Raw genomic sequence first — 15,639 nt, forward strand, 5'->3', positions numbered from 1 at the left:
TCTAGTCCCAATTTGTCTCTTCTTTGTGACTTTGAACACCACTTCATTGACTTAACAAGTTTTTAAGTACCTACTAGATGGACTCAAGAAATGTCTGGAGATTTGCTTTCCCCTAACTGTAAAATGAGATTGTTATATGAACTTGGCTTCCAAAATACTTTAAATAGTGTGTATATATTCCTTTCCTTATTAAAGCAGTTTTTGCTCACTAAAACTTGCCTATTTCACTTGATATAAATTATACTTTACTTGAAAAGAAAAAAGAGTCCAGCCCGAGTGGCTCAGTTGGCTGAGCATCATATAATGAACTGAAAGGTCACCAGTTTGGTTCCTGGTCAGGGCACATGCCCAGGTTGCAGGCTCTATCCCTAGTAGGAGGCATGCAGGAGGCAGCCAATAGATGTTTCTCACATTGATGTTTCCCTCTCTCTCTCTCCTCGCTTCCTCTCTCTCTAAAGTCAATAAAAACATATATATTTTTTAAAAAAGCTCTTCAGCCTGGCCGGGTGTGGCTCAGCGGTTGAGGGTCGACCTGGGATCCAGGCGATCAGGGTTCAATTCCTGGTCAGGGCACATGCCTGGGTTGCGGGCTTGATCAATGTCTCTCTCATCATTGATGTTTCTATCTCTCTCTCTCCCTCTCCTTTCCTCTCTCTGAAATCAATAAAGATATATAAAAAAAAATAAAATAAATAAAAATTGAAAAAAATAATTTAAAAAAATTAAAAAAGCTCTTCAAAAGTAAACAGAAATGGGGAAATTTGAGTAATTACAGTTTTCATGGAATATAACCTGACCAAATCTATTAAAACTAAACATACATCAAAATAAATTTTAAAACTAAAAATGTTAAATGTATTAAAATTTTTTCCCCCTCACAACTCCTAGCATTATTTGCAGGGGAAACAAAAAGCAAAAACTAGAAATAACCTTTGTGTATCAATAAAAAGGAGTTTGATAAAAGCAAAAGGTTAAACATAAATTCCCCATTAGTTCCATCACCCATAGACATTTGATGTTTTGATGGTTTAGTGGGTATGAAAAGGGCTGGGGGATAAAATACTGTATACTTCGTCTGTATAATTTTAAGAAATTATTTTTAAAATATATATATATATAATTTTAAAAAATCTTCTCTGTGCACAAGAGAATTGTGATGAGCAAAAGACCCTGTAGAAAAGTTCCCACTACCATGTATAGCTGATTCAAAATAAGCAGTTAATGACTGATAATACTTGGGTGTGCTTCCTTACTATGCATAATGTTTTTCTCAGCTGAGGCTATACTATTTTTATATATTTTGTCCTTCACATTTTGATTTAACATTTGGTTTTCATTTGACCTGAGTGATTTTTGCTGAGTACCTTGGCCTTTGGACAGTTATCTGCCTGGCTTCCCTCCCTTGACTTTTGGATGTTAGGAGGCAAGGTCTCCAGAGCTTGTCTAGAGGACTGAATTCCTTTCAGGAAAGTGACCTCTACATGGTTGTTGTGCTTCCCCTTCTTTGATGGTTTGACAGATTACAACTTCATTTTCATAATAATAATTTAAAAGCTGCAGCCCCTTTAACTGGAATGGAATTGAGAACCCGTGTCCAGGACTCCTTCCTCCCAGTGCTGGGACACCTCTTCACTGACTCCCCTACTCCTCTCTGGAGGTAAAGATGAGAAACATTGGCTCTGGATAACAAAATGAAGGGTCCCGTGCCCAGGCTGAGGAGGAGGTTCTAATACCTTTAGTAAAACAGTCAGTAATAAGGAGAAGGATCTGTCTCTTTGTTTGAGGACAAGACATTCCCACTTCTGGGTGCCTTGGGCATGGCTAACACATGCCAAGGGAGTGGAAATGCCTGAAGAAGGCCATCCCAAGAGGCAAAGAGTTCTATTCTTCCAACTTAAGGTATGGAAGAACACTGTGTTGAAGGGGCTTGGCTCACAGAGCAAGTCACTGGCTGATTCTGAATTCTCTGATCTCTCTGGGCCAAGGAAAGACCTGTGGATAAGTCAGGGCCCTAGACCCTCGAATATCTGCCAGCAGAACGGGGGTGGTGTGCAGGGCAGTGGCCTGACAAACAGCCAGGGCAGCTTCGCCTGCTGCGGGGACTTTCCCCAGGAATAGCAGGGTGGATTTGGCGTGCTCTCTGTGAAATACATGGGGCTTTGGACTCTCGTTGGAATATTTGCCTCTAGTTGGAATAGTTGATATGTTTTTCTTTTGTTATGCTTTTAACTAATACTTTGAGTTGGTTTGCATTTAATTTGGAAAGTTAATACCAATCTGCTGGAACTGGATGAGGGAAAAGATATGACATTCTTTGGGTTATTGGTTATATGCCAGGCAATGGACTGGATGCTTTATGTCTCATGTAACCCACAGGGGAGAGTTTCTGATTCAGAGTGGGAACCTGTGACCACAGGAGTGTAAAAGTCACCCCTGCTTATAGGAGTGAAGTGAATGGGATTCAGATAATACATGTATTCGGAAAAGATCTGTCCTTCCAATCAGCCCCCAGCTTGGGGCTTAGGGTTACCAGAATGGCAGCTGGCATCAAGTGATTGTTTCTAGAGGAACTAGTATCTCTTTCAGAGTATACCACATAAGAAACTTCTTTTAAAGAGAAAAGTCAGCTGGGTTTTTATGTGGAAAGTTATGGTTATCTACAAACAACTCTGCGTGTGTTTGTAGCCAGTGAGGGCAGCCAGGAGCCAGGTTCAAAGTGAAAGCCTTTGGCAGGGCTGAAAACTTTCATCAGGATTCTGCCAAGAAGTTCTTTCAGGAGAATGACTCCACTCCATTGATTTCAGTTAATCACAACAGGAGACAAGTCCCCAGGAGAAGGGGGCCGTCCATCCCGTAATCTCCAATTAATGAATGAAGGAATGAAATGAGAAAATGAAGAATTTTGTAGGTGACAGAAGTGAGCATAGGGTGTAAATATAGAGGACTTTTTGAGTTAGCAAGATTTTGCTGGAATTTAGTTATTTTTCCCATTTGTGACCAAATGATAGGAGGAGAGCCTTGGGGGAAGGTGGGATGGGGTGGATGAAGCAATAGACAATGCTGTGGGCATTTGCATTCTGCAAGGTAGATAGTGTTTATATCTGGATTATGCAATACTTTGAGTAATGATAATAATAATAGCACTTCATATATGTGGGGGATTTAAATTAACAAAGCAGCTTTAAAGTGAGGGATTGAGAAAATACTCCCTAAGCCAGAATTATTAATTATTAACTTCTGGCCAGAGAAACGGGTTAGTCTAGGCAGCTCTGCTCAGGGAGAGGGGCTGAAGAGGACAGGGGGAGGGGAGCAGCTGGCCCTTGGTCACTCAGCTGCAGCTGTGGCCCTCACATGACAGGGCAGAGGGCAGAGCCAGGATGAAGGGCTAAGGTAAAGGACAGCCGGACAGCCGAGGCTGGGCTGTGTGTACCTGCATGAGGCGGCACTCCTCTCCCTGGCCTCACTCCCTGCACTCTTCCCCTCACCAGCCCTTTAACTCACTGGGCAGTCTTTTGAAAGCACGAGTCAGATCTTGTTACTCTTTCGTTTAAAACCTTCCTGTTGTATGTGGAGTTCAGTTTATACCCCACTTTCTCCAAAGAAGAGGGTTTTGGGAGGGGAATAGATTCAGTCATCATTTTCCCCTAGGCACTGAAGATAAGAAAGAAGGAACCTGTGACCTCCTGAATTCTCTCTGCATCTGATCTGGTGCCCTCTGTAAGAGGAGACTATATTTTGGGCTGTGTGGAGCTGACACCCCTTTCTCAGAAATGGAATCTCTGAGATCATTTAGCTCAACTCTCTCACTTTACAGATAGATGAGGAAACTGAGGCACAGAGGAGGCAAGTGGTGTCTGAAGTGAGTGCCAGGGGTGAACCAGAACTCATGTCTCCTGACTCCTGGCCCTCGTCAGATGGACAGCTCTGCTGATGAGAGGCATTAAGGCAGGCAGGCAAGAGCCACAGGGCCAGGCAGATGGGGTGGGGGGGAGCAACTGGTAGGAAATGGAAAGGCTGTGAAGAGTCAAAGTATCCATTCCTTCTGGCTATGTCTCCAAGACAGACCATGTCCCCAAATGCTCCTTAACAGAGGCATAAACAGTGACATAGAAGAACCACAGGGACAGATTGACAAAGGCCATGGCATGCCATTTGTGCCTAAGGATTGAGCACCCCTATTTACCCAGCCTATTAATCCAGCTGTTTAACCTTGCTCTTTCCTTTTTAGTCATTTGGGACCATCTCTGCCTTTCCTTTTCCCATCTGGTTTGTGGCTGCCGTTTAGAACCTATGGACCCGTTTGTCTCAGGTTCTTGGCTGAAGGAAAGTGAGGAAGGTGATGATGAGGAGCTTGGGCAGTGTGACTTGCCTGCAGCGTTGTGCTGCTCTGAAAAGGAGCATAGAGGGGGGAAATGAGCAAATTCATAAGTCAGCATTCTATTTATCCCTCTACCATGAGGAATACTGCCTCCACTTCTTTTGTGAAGTGTAATCATGTGTTAGTTTTAGTGAGACATTTCTCTGCCCACTGATAAGGAAACAAAAGAGGCATTTATTGTGCTACTTTCTAGAATGTGAAATGTAAGCTGTGGTCTTTTTTTGTTTGTTTGTCTTTAGCTTTCATTTATGATCACAGGCTTTTAGGGTTGAAGGGGGCCTTGGAGGACAGCCAGCCTCACCACCACCTCCTGTGCAGGAAGCCCCTTCCCTGCATCCCGGCCAGGGGTTCAGTCCCTTTCCTCCACATCCCCACAGAGAGTTCCTTCTATCTCTGTCAAAACACTTGCTTCATTTTGCTTTAAATTACAGTTATTTGAGGGCTTTTCTTAAGTCTCAGCTATGGCCCCCTGATGGCAGGAATCCTGTCTCATTCCTCTTTGATCTCCCACAGCCCCCAAAACAGAGCCTGGCCCTCTCTCCATAAATATTTGAATGAGTGACAAGGTGTTAACAGCCTCAAGAAGGCAGCCACAGTTGGACATTGCTAATACTGGAAAGTTCTTCCTGAAAGTGAGCAGAAATATGCCTCCCTGTGTTCCCTGTGGGGGAGAATGGAAACAGGTGGTGATGACAGAGGGCCAGACATCTATGATGTACATGAGGGACCTTAAATACAGGCTAGTGGCCTGCTCTTACTGCTTTTCTTGCTTCCCAGCTGGCCGAAGAACACAAGGTCTTTCCTAGGACAGGAAAACCCAACAACCCTAGATAGATCTCTATAAATGTGTGAGGGGGATAGTTTCAGGATTTGAATCCAGTTTGTCATTTCTCTACCCATATCCCCTCAGCCCACCCTGAAGGTCATGTACAGATGACCTTCCCACACACACGGACAGCTTCCTGTGTTTCTCTGCCCATGAGCACTCTCTAACCTGTGGACTATGCTTGGCGTGTGTGGAGGTCAGGCTGGAAATGCCTGGGAGTTACTCCGGGAGAGACTTTCAACAGTGAGCAATGGGACTTGGTGCTTAAGTACCCCAGATTCCTCACCTCCCAGTGGGCAGCTCAGAAGTGCGTTCTCCACGGTCTTTCAAAAAGTTTCAGGAGGATGACCCCCACTTGCTCATAGAAGTAACCCACTCATGAACACATCCTTTATTCATTTTTCTCCCTGTCCTCTTTGACTTCCCCACTCCCTCATTGTACTTCCTAGGATCCCACCCAAAGAAACATCTGCCCCTCAATCCTTGTCTCGGGGTCTGCTTTGGGGGAACCTAAACTAAGACAAAGACACAAACAGGAAATTTGGGGGGAAGCCAAATGTTATTCCCTTAGAAGACAGAACTTTTAAAATCAATACATGCCTTTTTTTCTTTCTTTCTATTTCTAAGTGCAGAGTTGGTTTTTCTGTCAGTTCTATAAATAGAGTTTAATTTTAAGTAGAATCTGTGTCCTAACTCAGAAAACAGGGCTGATAATGATTTCTAAATCTCTGAAGGATAGTTATTTCAAATAATAAGAGTAGTAATATTTTGGTCTATTAAGGAAATGTACTATGTCAGAAAGATCTTGGGCCAGACTAAAGAAAGAGATTATGCACAGGGGTCATTAGACATCAGGATGGATTTGTGTTCAAGCGTGTCACTTAACCTTTCAAACTTTCATGGAGACCTTTTAAATGAAAAGAGACCTTATCCACCTGGCTCAGGTTTGGGATGGAGTGCTTAGGGGAAAGCTAAGATGAATGGGGACCGTGAGGGAAGAGGGAAAGAAAAGTAAAAGAACCTTCATTCAACTTACCCACTATTAATGCGCTATCCCTGAGCTAATAGAACCAAGAGAAAATGCCATTGTTGAAGAATATTTATTATCATCTGAGAAGATTTGAAACAAAGAACAGAGGTGTACAAGTCACCCTCATCCTCCTTCAGACAGACACTGTGTGAGTCAGAAAAGCCCTCTGTGGGTGCCACAGTGTTACTTGATTGTTTTGACACTTCAGACAATTAATATGAGGTAGCAGTTAAACATAACCATGCTCACTACTCTTATGTTTATGGGGTTTTTCTTTGGTCTTGTTCCTTCCTGGAGAGTTTTCTACTAGCCTAGTAGGAAACAACGCACATGGTGGTCATGAATTTTAACTGGAAATCAATGATGGGAATGAGTGTGAACAAAACACAAGATGAAAGGAGTCAGCAGGGCCGGGAGACCCCCACAGATGCCTTTTGGGGTCAGTTGGAGAAATGTTTTTAAGTCAAGTAGAGATAAAAGTTTCCATCAATCTTATTTTTAGCATGGAAAAATGTTGTGGCTTCAAATGCTCTCTTTATTTATTTACTTATTTATTTTTTAATTGATTTTTAGAGAGAGAGGAAGGGAGAGGGATAGAGAGAGAAACATCGATGAGAGAAAAACATTATCTATCAGCTGCCTCCTGCATGCCCGCTGCCCACTAGGGATGGAGCCGGCAACGTGGGCACGTGCCCTGACCTGGAATTGAACCAGTGACCTCTTGGTTCATGGGTCAGTGCTCAATCACTGAGCCACACTGGCTGGGAATCAAATGTTCTCTTTGTTTAAACACCCACTGATGGCCAGTGCCCCAGCTCTTTTGGTGGGGAGAGTGGCGTGAGGCAGCAAAGTGTTTGTTTGGTGATGGGAAGATGCAGAGTTATCATATAACAAATGTCCTTTGCCCTCGTTGATTTGCATTTCTCCCGTGTTGTAGGTGGCAGTAATGTCCTAGGTATGGCTCTCTCCTGAGCAAGAGAGGTGCTTTTGCCTCCTCCAGCTTTTGCCCTAGTCTAAGCCATTACTTCCAGAGAGTAACTTTTAGAAGTACCATGCTGTCCCCTTGGCATGACCTCATAAGATGAAAGTGAGGTTTACTGAGGCAGTCCATGCAAAGTCATTACATTTATGTGCATTAATGGCACAAAAACTGTGCTGGTCCCTATAATGAAAAACCTTAGTTACTATACCTGCTATCTGTTGAAATGTTATCATAGACAAAGACTTCCCTTGGGCCCAAAACAGATATGCTAGTGTGGCCTGTACCATCCTCTCTCATACTTTCTGTTGGGGGTAGCTTCCTTCCCCAAATACCCAGCCCAAAAGTGCTCAGTGGATACCTTTTCAGCCTGCCCCACTAAGTGCTCACTCTCCTTTCTTTCCAGAATGCCTATGTCAACATCAACCGTATCATGTCTGTGGCTTCCCGCCTCTCTGAGGCCGGCCACTATGCCTCGCAGCAGATCAAGCAGATTTCCACGCAGCTGGACCAGGAGTGGAAGAGCTTCGCGGCTGCCCTGGACGAACGCAGCACCATCCTCGCCATGTCTGCGGTGTTCCACCAAAAGGCTGAGCAGGTGAGGCCAAGGGCATTGCTGAGGTTGCTGTTGGTGAAGGGAGGGCCAGGGGAGGGGCAGATGGGAGTATATACACTTTGTAGAGAGCCCCTCCTCTCTTTGAAACACTGAAGGCCCTGCTGAGTAGTAGAAACAACCCAAGTCTACTACTTTCATGGCCCCTGTGTACATAAAGAAACATTGGTGGCTTTGCTTCTCTTCCAAACAAGAACCAGAGCCTGTTTACATTCCACTGGGTAGTTCATTGTTGTGTGTGCTTGTGTGTGTTTACTGCTTAGTTTGCGTCCCCTGAGCATAGACCAAAGGAGTGAAACTGAACTGATCGTAGAATCCTGAGAGCAGGGGAAGCTGATTTTACAGGAGCAATAACACAGTAGTTAGAAGTTACAATGATTTGTTCCCATTTACTTACTGGTGTTGGCCGGTGACATTACCAACTCCTTTTACAGAGAGGAGCCCTGAAGTTCAGAGAGATTAAGTGACCTGCCTAAGATCCAGTGGTGTGTTGGAGCTGGCTCTGACCAGATCATGGAGGTCCAGCTGTTAAAATTCCAGGAATGTTGTGAACTGGTTGTTAAATATAGCTGTTACTTAAAACTAAACTTACATTAAATATATCATACTATAAACAAAGACAACAGGTACTCAAAACTCACTACTTCCCGATTATTTTGCTACACTTTATTATCTAGGTTCTTGACATTGTTTGTATCTTTTTGGAAGTTTATATCGATGGTGGAAATACTATACAGTATGTGCTACATCATCTCTTCCTAACTCCACGTTTGGTGATGTCATATCAATAGCTTGAAATAGACCCAGGTAGGAGTTTTACACCATGGGAATCATCAAATGCTACCAACCAAGGCTTGATCTATTGTTTTATTGATTGTCTAGAGTCTTACAAAATGAGGGAGAAAATATTTAAAAGTACAGACTAAGCTTAAAGTGTGTCTGGCCAGTAGCTTTACATTGTGAATAGTGCATAGAATTGAGGAAATAGTCTTCTGATATTCAGAAACCATTACTCCATTCAGCCAAGAAGCCCTTCGCATCACGGATGAACAAGCAGTGTTCTACCATAAGTTTTGTGCTATTTTCACTTTTGTCTTACACCAACATAAGTGAAATGGCCAACCAGCTTTCATGCCAAAACTATACAAGTATGTCGTATACAAAAGCATCCTGTGAGAATCAGTTCATTACATGGAATTTACAATAAAGAACATTGGGTATGTTATTATTCTGTGTAAATTATGTGCTACATGTCTTTTATGTTAGTAAAGTTTATAATACATGTGTGCGTACATATATATATGCTGGTGGTTAAACATTTACTAACACACCAGTGTGAAATCCACACAATTTATGGACAAGCTGGAAGGTGTGTCTAATGTTAAAGTCTGTGGTGTTAACTTCTTAATTTTTTCTTTGTATGACATTTGGTAGTTCACAGATAATGGAGAGTTAGGCACAGGTTCTTACCTTAAATCTTTTCCTCTGTTACCCACCCAACATAGAAGCCAATATGGAGTAATTGAAAGAGTCCAGGCTTGGTGGATAGACACATGTAGGTTCCAGTCACCGCCCCATCATTATTAACTTAGGGAGGCCATCTCACCATTCTGAGCTTGTTTCCTCATCTCTAATGTAGGGAGAATCACAAATCTCCCAGCCTGATGGAGCATGTAAGGTGCCTAGTGTGTTTTTTAAATGGTAGATTCTAATGCGGGTATTTATTCAACATTATATCCTGGTGTTTTGTATTTCCTTTACTGTGCCTGTTTCTACCTGAGACCTTCCCAAAGACTAAAATACTTGTGTCATGAGTCCAGGGCAGCCCCCTGCATTGAGAGAGATCTCACCATGAGTTATTTTGTTCATTTGTTTTTTAAGATGATGGTGGCAATGACTGATTGTGACTGGTTCATTCTAAGGACCATGAGAATATTCATATCAAATCTCCAGAACTCTTCCAGAATTGTTAAGAAATGTCTTAATGTGATTTAAAAGAAAAACATATGGAATGAAAAAGCAGCCACAACAACCAACAGCCCAGGGACTGAAAGCTGACAGTGACACCAAGACTAGAACTCAAGCAGTTGCAGAAAATGCAGTGCCGGAACTGAGAGTAGCTGGAGGAGTCAATGTCTTGCTGCGGTTTCCTGATTTAGTTTGGATCCGGAGCAGTTTTATTTGTATCTGTTTTTAATGCAGTTTCCTCAGGTATTACCAGTTCTTCAGGGAAACTCATAAACTATGATTCTCTTTAGCTAGGGGGAAAAACACACTAGACAATGGGTTCAAGGCTCTTTTTTCAATGCGTTTGTTTAGGCAGCTCTTTATTGTCCTCACAAGGGCTGTTCTAGGCAACGAGATTAAAAGGTATTTAGGCAGTTAATTTGAATGGAGCTGTGCACCCAGGCGAGAGGAATCAGACAGAACCATTCCAGACTGTTGGGTGAAGAATTATTTGCATTTTAAAGGTGTATTTTTCCACCTAATAAATCTGAGTGATTTCAGTTGGCTACCCTTTGTGCACAGACACCCATAGTCTTCCACAATTGTTAATTTTCATTTTTAAATAATTTGATATCTGTCAAGATCTATATATATATCACATTCCAGGAGACACTGCCACCGTAGGCACAGTATAGCTTATCCCCCTAAGCTGCTCCTCCCCTCTCCCACTCCTAAGGCTACTGACCCAGCAGTAGGGATCTTCTTGAGGGTTAATCTCTATTCCTTGTGTTCTTTGCTCCTCTTTACAACTCAGTGTAGACACTACAAAGTACCTGTATGGAAACATCCCTTTACATTAAATGTAGCCTCTCCCATGTGCCTGTGAGTGTGCACAGAATAAGCAGCTGTGATGTATACATGTAATGGAGTGAGCTGTTTACATACCTGTGCTTTATAGTCAGTGTGTGGATATAACCTGTTGAACATGCAGATGCTCCCACCCCCAGCAGTTTTATAATAGTCACCTTTGTTTGTGGAAACCACACTTCCTCCTTGGGTCTGACTTACATGGAGTTAATGTTTGTACAACTAAAGAAAAACCTCCATCCTCTGCAGTGGTCTCTGAAGGCTTCCTTCCAGATGTCCTAATGCTTCTTCCCAAGGCATCTGACCATTTCTACTATATAATCTGCCCACCCCCAGTGCCCCACACTGACCCCGCTGGCATCTCCTTCCAGTTCCTGTCAGGAGTGGACGCTTGGTGCAAGATGTGCAGTGAAGGTGGCCTGCCATCCGAGATGCAGGACCTGGAACTGGCGATCCACCACCACCAGTCTTTGTATGAGCAGGTGACTCAGGCCTACACAGAGGTGAGAAGCAAGGATCTTGAGTGTGTATGTATACGGGTGGGTGGTGAGAGCACCGGCCTGTATGTGGAATACCCTAGGTGGGACTAATATGAAAGGAGGCCATTTTTCTCTCCTTGGAGACTCTTTAAGATCTTTGATGTATGACTGATGATGTCTCTAGCCAGGAAGCATAAAAAATGGGAGCATCAGTCAGCACCACCTTGGTGTATGTGTGTGTGCACACACACCCGCACACAGCACTGAGGGTGAGTGTTGGGGAACCCAGGAGCATGGTATATTCAGGAAAGAGGGGGATATCACCACTTTCAGGAGAAAAAAAGGGGGTTGTCTAGAAGGAGAGCAAAAGAAGGATCAATATGGAAGAAAGAAAATGGCAAGGAAATTAAGAAGACAGGAGAAAGAAATGATGAAGATAGAATTGGTAGCCAGTCCTATGTGCTGGGCACCCTGCGTGTGTTAACTCATTAATCCTCACCACAACCCTGAGGTGTATGCCATCACTCTCCCTATGAGTTCCTCAGACCAGGAAACCGAGGCCCAAAGATATTAGATAACTTGTCTCTGGTCACACCTCTAGCAGTTTGGAGCCAAGTAGAGAAAGGGGAAGCAGAAAGAGGGGGAGAGGTTTATGGTGTCGACATATATTCAGCTTCATTTCTGAAGAGCTCTGCTGCCTGACCTGTCAGTGAGTTAGTCAAAATACCTACCCAGTACTATGTGCCAGGCACCGTTCCAGGTGTTGGGGAGACACGCAGAGTTCCTGCCCCCATGAAGCTAAAATTCATGGGGGGGAGAGACTGATTCAAGAGTTTCACAGACACCTGCATGCTGTCCCTGCAACTCCTCTCCCCTGGATTCCAGGGTGCTCTGACCTCCCCTGGGCTGTGAGCTGGGCACCACGGCAGCTCTGGCTAGCACATTCCTTGGTTGTCATGAGTCTCTGTGTCCTGTCTGCCACTTCGCTAAGTGACGTGACCCTCTTCCCTTCCTGCAGGTCAGCCAGGATGGCAAAGCCCTGCTGGATGTGCTGCAGCGCCCCCTGAGTCCTGGGAACTCTGAGTCCCTCACGGCCACAGCCAACTACTCCAAGGCAGTGCACCAGGTGCTGGACGTGGTGCATGAGGTGCTGCACCACCAGAGGCGACTCGAGAGCATCTGGCAGCACCGCAAAGTGCGGCTCCACCAGCGGCTGCAGCTCTGTGTCTTCCAGCAGGATGTCCAGCAGGTAACAGGCCCCTGTACCCGGCATCCACCCCAGGCAGGCAGAGAGCTGGGTCCCTGACCTGGGTGATCAGGCCTGGGATCACCTGATTTGTGAAGAGAAAAAGGCAATTCAGCCGCCAGCTGCATCCTCCCCTCGAATAAAACTACCTGGACTTGTTCATTGCATGCTTCTTACCTAAACAGCTTTGTAGACTGGGTCTTCCCACCCTGCAGTTTTGAGAAGGAGACAGCCTGAGGAACAGCAATTCCATTCAGTCATATGACATAGTTTTCTTTGGGGAGTTTGACCTCACTCAGGCATGAGCTTTCTGGACAATTCAATAGCCCAGGGGTGATCTGAGTACTGTCAGGGTTGGACCCCACATAAAATGAGTTCACTTCTTTATCAGGGATATAGGCAGCCTGCTGGGGTCAGGGTTTGGGGTGGGATCCAGGGCTTGCAGGGGATTATTTGGCAAGATTAGACTTGGGAAACCAGATTTAAAGCATGGGCTGTTGATGACTGTCTGTCCCATAATGAGAGGTTATTTCTGGCTTAACCTGTCTTTTTGCATTATTATACCAGCCGTGGCTTTTTCCTTCACCACAAATAACAAAGATATGGTCATGTTTCTGACTTTAAAAGGACAGCTTTGCCACAAATGCCCTTTTGGATGAAATTGCCCATTCTCCCCTCATACTTTCTCTGTCTCCCTGGGGACTCAGAGCTTTGCTCTGAGCACTGATATATTGGGGAGGGCTGGTTTGGAGCTGAGGACAGGATGGAGGCTCAGCATCATCTCCCTGCTGGTTCAGTGTGAGCAGCAGGGGTAGGGGCAGGGGTGTTATTAGAGTTTTATGTAACCACCACATAATTTCAAGATTATAGGTAAAAAATGATGTTTCATTCTCGTTCCATACCGTCTGTGGTATTACAAAGTGTAATCCAAAAGTGTATCAAAATCTGCAGGGTGGGGCAAGCGTAGGTTTCCAGTTGTGAGTATGCAAAGCACAGAGTTTACTCTTATGTTATTATTTACTGATGTGTTATCTTCCATACGAACAACTATAAACCTACTTTTGCTCCACCCTGTACATGGAAAATTGAGAGCCAATGGGACATGTCTCCAGAGTGATGATTCCTTTCACCACTGTTGTTGGGAGGGCCCTGGTGGTGGGTGCCCTGAGATAGAAGCAGGGTGGAGGGAGAGCACGGCATCCTAGCACTGTCTAGGACCCCATCTGGAAACAGGGTCGCTATGCAGTAAACAGGCCTTCAGGAGTATCTCCCATTCTTGGGCTGCCCTAACTTCCTTGCAGCCCTGTGCCCCCCCCCCCCCCCCCAATTGGGCCAGTGATTGAGTCATTAGAGGCAATGCCTCAGCCTCAGGAGAGATGGCACTACTAATGTGCTGGCCCAGCTCTGAAACCCCGTTGAGGGGTGCTGCTAGGAATGGAGAAGCAAGTGAATCAGTTGCCTGCTCCTGCCATCTGGAGCTGTCCAGAGACATACATCAGCCCTGAGCACAGGAGAGCATGGAGTCTGTCTGTGGTTGAGACAGGGCGGTGCCAGCCTCCAAAGGCACACAAAGGGGGAGTTACTAGTTCAGTGAACTGTGAGTGACGCACAGAGATCATCACGTCTATAGATTGTGCCGCTTTCTTGATGTGCTCTTTGCCTTCCTTCTCTTCTCATGGCTGTTGTACTAGGATGGATGCGGGAAAGGGGCAGAGGGGCTTCAAGGAGGGAGGGCAAAAGGCCTCCCTGTCAGGAGGGCGGCATTGAGACCTGGACTATCTGGGAATTGTTAGACTTTCCTGTGGCCCCTGTAGTCACTGTGGCATCTGCACTAAAGCTACACCTGTGGCTGTTCTACATCGTGCTCTTAAAAATGAGAGCATTTCTGGAAGTGAACCCCCATTAATACATCCGTACTATACAAATCATATTGCTGGCACTGAGGAAGAGCAAACAGATTATGAGGTAGATGTGATAGGAGTTTGGCTTTTCCATGAGAACTGAATCCCCCAGTTAGTTTGGTTGTCCTTTTCAAGTTATGTGAATATCACTTCTGGGAACATCACTTCATTCACCCATTGTCCTACCCACTCTCTCACTCATCATGTATCTGACACTGAGACAGATGGACAAAGAAAATGTGAAAAACAAGAGCTACCAAACCTGGTGGTGATCTCAAATGCTTACCTGACACCTAGATAACCATTAGTGCCCGACAAGTATCTGAGCTGGGGTTTCAGAAGGGTGCTAGACATAATGTAGTAATGGTTGGAATGAAAGACTCCTGACTCCCAGAAATTTTATATATTTATCATTTTTATATGTTTTATATATTATATAAATTTTTGTATATTTTATATACTTACATAAATCTTATACAGTTATCAATTTTGCATGTTTCACGTCTCTTATTCCAGTGTTTTCTTGAGAGTAGAAACCATGGTTTCTTCCTCTCTGTGCCCCTTACAGCTCTTAGCTGTGCCTGGCGTGAGGCTGGGGTTCTCTTTACTTTTATTTATGAGCTGAAATTATCATTGGAGGACCCTAGTTTCTGCTTCTGTGAAATGAACATCATTTAACCCTACCTTTGAGCATATTTATTTAGTAGTTGCTAGTGGCTGGAGTCTGCCTGCAGGAATTGTGATGTGGAAGTCTTGAGGGTTCCAGATGTTCACAGCCTAGGCAGAGGACACGGAGACATACCCCCAGTGTTCATCAGTCACTCAGCAAGCCTGAGCCTCTGTAGTTGGCCCAGCACTTTACTAGGTTCTGGCAAGATGCCTGGTCAGTTAGAATGGCATAAGACATACACATTTGAAAATGTAAAGGATAGTCTACGAGAGCATGCCAGTCAGTGTGCAGGGCAATAGAGTATTGACGGAACAGTTATAGGCAGAGGTGTGAGAAGTCCGAGTTGGTGTTTTGAAGGAGGGGAGAATTGATTGAACCATATAGTCTGGATCTAATATTCCTGAGGCACATTTGGGGTCCAGAGATGTTTACTTAGCAGCCTAAGTGGGAAGCCTGTGAATGAGAGTCAGTGGCTGGGGCAGTACAGAATCACAGATGATTAGTTATTCAGCAAGCACAGGCTCTGGAGTCTGGAGCCTGGGTTTCAGTCCTGCTCTGACAGATCTTGGCTGTGTGACCACGGGCAAGTTGCTTTACCCCTGGTGCTTCAGTTTCTTCACCTTTAAGGTAGGGACAATCATAGAACCTAGCTCATCAGATTGAATGATATACAAGTAGAGGGCTTAGCACAGTGCCTACCTCT

General features: G+C 44.5%; 1 protein-coding gene across 6 annotated transcripts in view; it reads left to right on the top strand.

The window, feature by feature from the left end:
* Window positions 1-15,639, top strand: part of KALRN (kalirin RhoGEF kinase) — a 573,972-nt gene that overhangs the window by 252,169 nt on the left and 306,164 nt on the right. For all 6 annotated transcript variants that reach the window (XM_087818187.1, XM_087818188.1, XM_087818189.1 and 3 more), the window contains exons 7-9: window positions 7,620-7,811; window positions 11,012-11,143; window positions 12,138-12,368. In XM_087818187.1, coding sequence (XP_087674313.1) covers window positions 7,620-7,811; window positions 11,012-11,143; window positions 12,138-12,368 — 555 coding nt within the window. The remainder of the gene's footprint in view (window positions 1-7,619; window positions 7,812-11,011; window positions 11,144-12,137; window positions 12,369-15,639) is intronic.

Source organism: Miniopterus natalensis, chromosome 6, assembly GCF_054644295.1.
Source record: "Miniopterus natalensis isolate mMinNat1 chromosome 6, mMinNat1.hap1, whole genome shotgun sequence".
In the NCBI taxonomy this organism is placed as follows: domain Eukaryota; kingdom Metazoa; phylum Chordata; class Mammalia; order Chiroptera; family Miniopteridae; genus Miniopterus; species Miniopterus natalensis.